Source organism: Saccoglossus kowalevskii, chromosome 8 (genome assembly GCF_978046115.1).
Source record: "Saccoglossus kowalevskii chromosome 8, keSacKowa6.1, whole genome shotgun sequence".
NCBI classification, from domain to species: Eukaryota; Metazoa; Hemichordata; class Enteropneusta; family Harrimaniidae; genus Saccoglossus; species Saccoglossus kowalevskii.
The window spans coordinates 19,467,806-19,473,805 of NC_140648.1; the positions used below are offsets into that span (position 1 = coordinate 19,467,806).

Consider the following 6,000-nt stretch of genomic DNA (forward strand, 5'->3'; position numbering starts at 1 on the left):
TAAACGATGTATACCACTGACCTATTTGAACTCAACTATACTCAGCATAGTGATATGAGCTCCCACGTGAGTGTTATTCTGCCAACGTTAATCCAAACTGAATGCATCTCTGTCCACAGTTACCAAGTTCACCTTCGGAAGTTCTCTGTGGATTGTCTGGGGACTTTTATTCAACAACACAGTTCCACTGAAGCCTCCCAGGAGCTACACTGCCAAATTTATGACGAACATGTGGGGGTGTTTTTCACTCATCTTCATCGCCATGTACACTGCAAACCTTGTCGCCCACATGATCAGAGAAGCGCCAACGGATATGGTGGACGGGTTTCTTGATCCTAAGGTAAAGGGCTTAAATATAAAAAAATATAAACTGTACATAAACACTGGATGAGAAAATTATGTTACGATGCAGAAGATATGCATGAGTCAATCGTATTAGCTTTCGTTTTTAAGATGCCGTGGTATTTGTGACTTGTACACACACCTGTGGTATGACCATATACACAAATAGCCATCCGTATCTCGTTTCAATAGCAATAGAGTTGGATGACTTGGCTTTGCGTCTCAATTTGTGTTTATTCCCTCCCCCCCCCCCACTATCGCATGAATTGTTTAAAATAAAAAAGTTACATAGATTAGAGGAACACAATCGACGTGGTGACAATGGATAGTTGTGAGACAAAAGCAAGTCTCGTGGTTCTTTCGTTCTTAACGAGATCTTAGCGGCCATTTTTGTCTAAGGCCCATTGATATTTAGAGAATATTGACAATGACAGAACCTAAGGCAGTGAAGTGCACATGAATCTCATTGTTTCCTTAAATCCATTAATTCCTCTACTATCATACGCACTAAACGTTTCATTCTATTATCGAAAGAGCTGACCCATTGAAAAATACTTGTTCACTGTACATTGTTTCAACAGCTTCAAAAACCAAACCAGTACAGCAACCCTCTTAAGTTCGGCACTATTAAGTCAACCAGTGTTGAGCAGTACATTAAGAAAGTGAATACGAAAATGCAAGAACACATGGATCCTTACAACTTAGAACTTGCAGAAGATGCGGTGGCGGCTGTAAAACATGGGTAAGTGGTACAATTTTAAATAAATTATGTAACGTGGCACGGAATTTGTTGGTAAATAATGTATTCATACATCTGGTAGATTGTTATTAAAAAGATCCAAAATCTATGTCTTACATGCGTAAATGTCTCAGTATGTAATGTCTCATTCAGTCTTATCCTGCTAATTCAATGTAAAAGGTTTGCCTTTGTTCCACCATGTAGTAGTAGAAAATAGTAGAAAGCTGATTCAATCTACCACAAAGGTTTGCATTCTATAACTAACTAATTATATCTTTTCTTGGCAAAGTACACCACTTTGTGCAGCTGTAATTTTATATCATTTACTTTGATAGAATCACAGCCTGTTTCTTTCTGTTGTTATTTTTTTTTCAGGAAAGTCGATGCTTTCATATACGATGAGGCGGCATTACGTGACCTTGCGGCAAAAGACCAAGACTGTTCTTTGAAAGTAGTTGGTAAAACTGTCGGGGAAACCGGTTATACAATTGCTCTTACCAAAGGATCCCACTGGACGCATAAAATCAATGAAAAAATAATTAAATATACTGATAGTGGTAAGAATCGGTTGACCTTTTTTCAGACTATGCGATTATCTACGATAAAGCTTAATAACAATTAAAGAAAAGTTTCAATGAGTATAAGTATAAGTATTTAGTATATAAGTATATACTTATATAAATATATAAATATATAAATATAAGTATATAGTATAAGTAATTCTTCTCCTACAAACTCTCACACTGAGTATAGATTTATGTCATTATAACTTTTAAAATGTACAAAACAATTGGGTCACCTGACTGTAGTGCTTGTATTTTCAAATGACACAATTTGCATAATATATTTGTGTCATATCATTAAATGACATGGGATGACCCATCCTGTATTGTTATATCAGGTGGCATAAAATTACAACATTTTTAATTATAAAAATTTACATTATATCAAATGGATTTTATGTCACAAAACTCATTGCGCTCAATATTACTAGTCAATATTTTGAGTTATGCTCTCGCTCTCTTAATAGTACGCTCATCTCAAGCAAACACGTTAGATAAATTTTATTGAGGTACATATTAGGCTTGTAGTAATACTGACCTTTGCTTCGTTATTCACAGGCTTTTTACAGACACTTGTTGAAAAATGGTTAACCAGTATGTGTGAAGGGAAAAATGAAAATTCAAGGCAACCCTTAGGAATTGAGCACTCCTCGGGAGTATTTCTGTTGCTATTAGGAGGAACTGCCGTGAGCATCCTGGTATTCTTCGGGGAACACCTCTTCTTTAAGTTTTTAAAGGGTTATTTTACCAAAAGGTTCGCGAAAAAAGAACTGGTTGCTGTTGTTTCCGAGGTGAGCACATATATATAATAGTGTACGTACAGAGTATATTTTGATATGGTTCGGTTGCCATATGTCCTTCTCTTCTCATTGTTTGATAACACTGCTGATATAGTTAAAAGCGAGCACACACTGCATTGTTAGTTTAAATTACCTCTATAGAATACTTTTCAAACAAGTTTACTACAATAGGACATAGCACGCCACATAAATAAAAGTGTCACGTCATAAAAAATTCTTTAAATCGACCTTGCAAAAAATAATTTATATTTAGCTGTATTTTTTTTTTGAACACATAGAGTGTGTTGGGTGACATAGCAACATTTCCGATTGTTCTTATTCGATGTTGTTAAATTGGTGTTTTTCAATGAATATTGTTTGCCACGAATAATGAATATCACAGTATTTACGATTTTACAGTACATCTGGTGAAATTCAAGAATTATCTAAACAATATAAAGCAATAATTATCATTATTATCATTGTCTTCAACGCAAACTAACTGAATTAGGTATTTTCCAAGGCTTAATTGCATGCGATCACTATTATAGGTTTGGCGCAGTCATGTTTTGCATAATACCAGCATTTTTATAAATAAATTGAGCTGCGATATTTTCAACTATCTACATTGAACAATAATTACAATAGAATTCTATTATTAGATATATTTTGCAAAATAAATGAAAATGGTCGACAAGTACACTTGCAATAATATTGTTTCATAACGACGTTATACATTACCGAATTTATTTAATAAGTGTTCTTTGCACACACGTACATGTTATAGTTGTTCTCCTCTATTTCGCTAACTTGGAAATAGTATCTTAATTGTATAACAATCAGGAAGGCTCCCTAGGCAATGTTTACAAGATTGTCTGTCATGTATGTACATGTAAGTTGCGTTGTAATTAAATAACATCCTGCCGGAATAATATTCAACTGGCTGTGCGAAAAAATGTAACAAAATTGAGTTGATATCGATTACTATGGGAAATCTGGTCTAAGGTTGTATGTGTGCTGATGCTTTACATACACTTATATTCTTCTGTATCGCACACAAATTGGTATATGTTTAATTTATTGAACAGGCTATGGCGCGAAGTATGTATACTCCTGTTTCGAAAAGTGAGCAATGTTCGTGTAGAAACTGGTCTTGCAGGCAAGTTAGCCAAGAACTCGACGCGGCTCTGGATCGCCTCGGCGAATTAGAAAATATGGTTTGGATGTCGTAAGTATACAGTTTGGTTGCATGAGTAACTTTAAGACGTGTGTTTTGTTATAACTTAATAATAATGAGATATGAAAATATGCGACAGTCCTTAATATATGACTTACACGGGCGTTTAGTGCCTAATATTGCGGGAGACGAGTAGTCCGCCCCTGTTGTCAATAAAGTAAATTTATGAAATCGAAATAGTTGTTCTAAATTCGGATAAGGCTACAGTTTAGTTGCGTTGCATTGGATGCTAACTGCTGCATTTTTCATATCTCTGCTTTCAGACGCAACGGACATACCAACTACTCAAACAAACCGAAAGTACTGAGCAACGAACGGACCAACGAGTTGAAGTCGTTATGGATACCACTCTCTCAGCAAGAAAATGATAATTATACCAAAGGGCACTTCACTTCGGACTCGGATACAGACTCCGAAACGTCGGAGCGCAATTTCTGTAAAAGTTTCGATAACCTGGACCATTTAGACAAATTACATGAAATCATGGAAAGTTCAGTATGACGTCAATTGTATGGAGATGTGTTGCTAATCACGTCTTACCTGTGTGAGTATAGTGCCGAGTTATATGAAAGAAGATTAAATCCAAAGACATCGATAAGGAGTACCTATAAATTGTCATTGGACTAATTACAAAGATCAGCGAAGACCGCCATCACTGGGACACCTAAATAAACATATTATGAACAAGACAAAAAAATTTGATTTCATGCAATTGATTATGCGTTAATTTCAAAAACAAACATACTGCATCGAAATCAACTTTCACGACTTCTTGTTGATTGGTGCAACATATCAGTTCCAGTGTATTTTTTAAATGTTTTAAAAAGTTATACGTACAATCGGATCGGTCGAATCAGTAAGAGAAAAAGTGTAACTTTATATGAATTCACCAGGAGAAAAAAACTGTTAAAACATGTTTATGCAAAATGGGAGGAACGAAAGCGAGACGCATATTTATATTCCTCCAATTAGTTCCACTAGTTAGAATATGTATTAGACAAATCCCACCGGTTGAAATATTGCCCTTTATCGCATGACCATGGTTCATACAGTAATGACCTATTATTAGCACTAAATCCACGATAAACGTCATCAGTCTGTGAGTGCTAAAACAGTACGCGTCGATAACCAATTCGTGCGACGGACCAGTTTTTGTTGTTGCGTTATGCAAATTTCATACTGAATAACAAAACTTAGAATAATATCTCTGCAGATTTTGAAAACCATCAGCGTCCATAACTATCATTGCTCGGCCATCGGCGCCCCAAAAGTCACGCCTAATTAGCATACATTATCATATTAGTCGTAAGTGGAGGTCGGGTAACACTTATTCGTAAAGCTGTGTTGATACTCTCTTCGTAATTCATTGCGCATATATTACTAGCATAAGACATCGCTCGTATCAACCAGCTTCTCGTAACAAGTGATATGTGGAGGTAACCTCATATTTAGCTTCAAATTCCTCAACTGGGTGAGGTGCATTTTTCCGATTTTGTTTATATAAAAATGAAAATCCCTTTCTAGGAATAATACCGAATAAGACAAAAATGTTTTTAAACTATTCTTCTAGAGTGTGCATAACTGTGCCAATATAACATGAATCAATTGCATTAATTTGCATGAATGTTTCATATTGTCTGTTTCTGACAGAACATAATCAATTAATGTATTTGATGTTATGTATAGTCATTTAAACATATAGAAACAGTGCTAGTTTTACACATTAAACTATTATTTTCATTTTATGTCCGCCTACTCACAATCAATTAGCAAAACCATTTAGGGTGGGTGTTTCATCCTGAGTTAAATCATGCAGGAAATTCAGATTCCTTTATTTTCAATTAATGAAGGAATGTGTTTAAATGTTTTAGTCTTCCGTATGAAATATTTCTCTTGAACTTGTCACATCGTATTCCAATCATTTTTTTTTAAACAATAAACATTATGTAAGAAAAATATGCGGCTATTCTATATTGACTTTGATATGACGAAACTAAATGGCTACAATATTTGCAGTGGGTTTAAATATTTAAGAAAATTAAAGATAGTCTGTAATGGACATGCGCATATGTAAGCCCACATTTACATAAATACATTATTATGGTGATTGAGTAAAGTTGTCTTTTGAGTGAAATAAAACATTTTTTCACAAATTGCGAAACGAGAACCACATACTAGTTAACAATGTAGTCACCAAAATATTGTTATAGTGCATGCAGATGGTAATTCTACATTAATATTGCACATACAAAACACAAACCACGGGTCTTTTTTAGCACATCCACACAGGAAACGAGGATGTGGACGGAGGATGTATAATCAAACTATACAAAAATAAGT

At 34.8% G+C, this 6,000-nt stretch overlaps 1 protein-coding gene across 1 annotated transcript in view; it reads left to right on the top strand.

The window, feature by feature from the left end:
• Positions 1-5,616, top strand: part of LOC100369660 (glutamate receptor ionotropic, NMDA 2A-like) — a 29,562-nt gene extending 23,946 nt beyond the window's left edge. The window contains exons 6-11 of the mRNA XM_085502310.1: positions 120-340; positions 924-1,084; positions 1,457-1,638; positions 2,203-2,435; positions 3,512-3,651; positions 3,924-5,616. Of these exons, the coding sequence (XP_085358436.1) occupies positions 120-340; positions 924-1,084; positions 1,457-1,638; positions 2,203-2,435; positions 3,512-3,651; positions 3,924-4,161 (1,175 nt within the window). The 3' untranslated portion in view covers positions 4,162-5,616. The remainder of the gene's footprint in view (positions 1-119; positions 341-923; positions 1,085-1,456; positions 1,639-2,202; positions 2,436-3,511; positions 3,652-3,923) is intronic.
• The last annotated feature ends 384 nt before the right edge of the window (positions 5,617-6,000 follow it).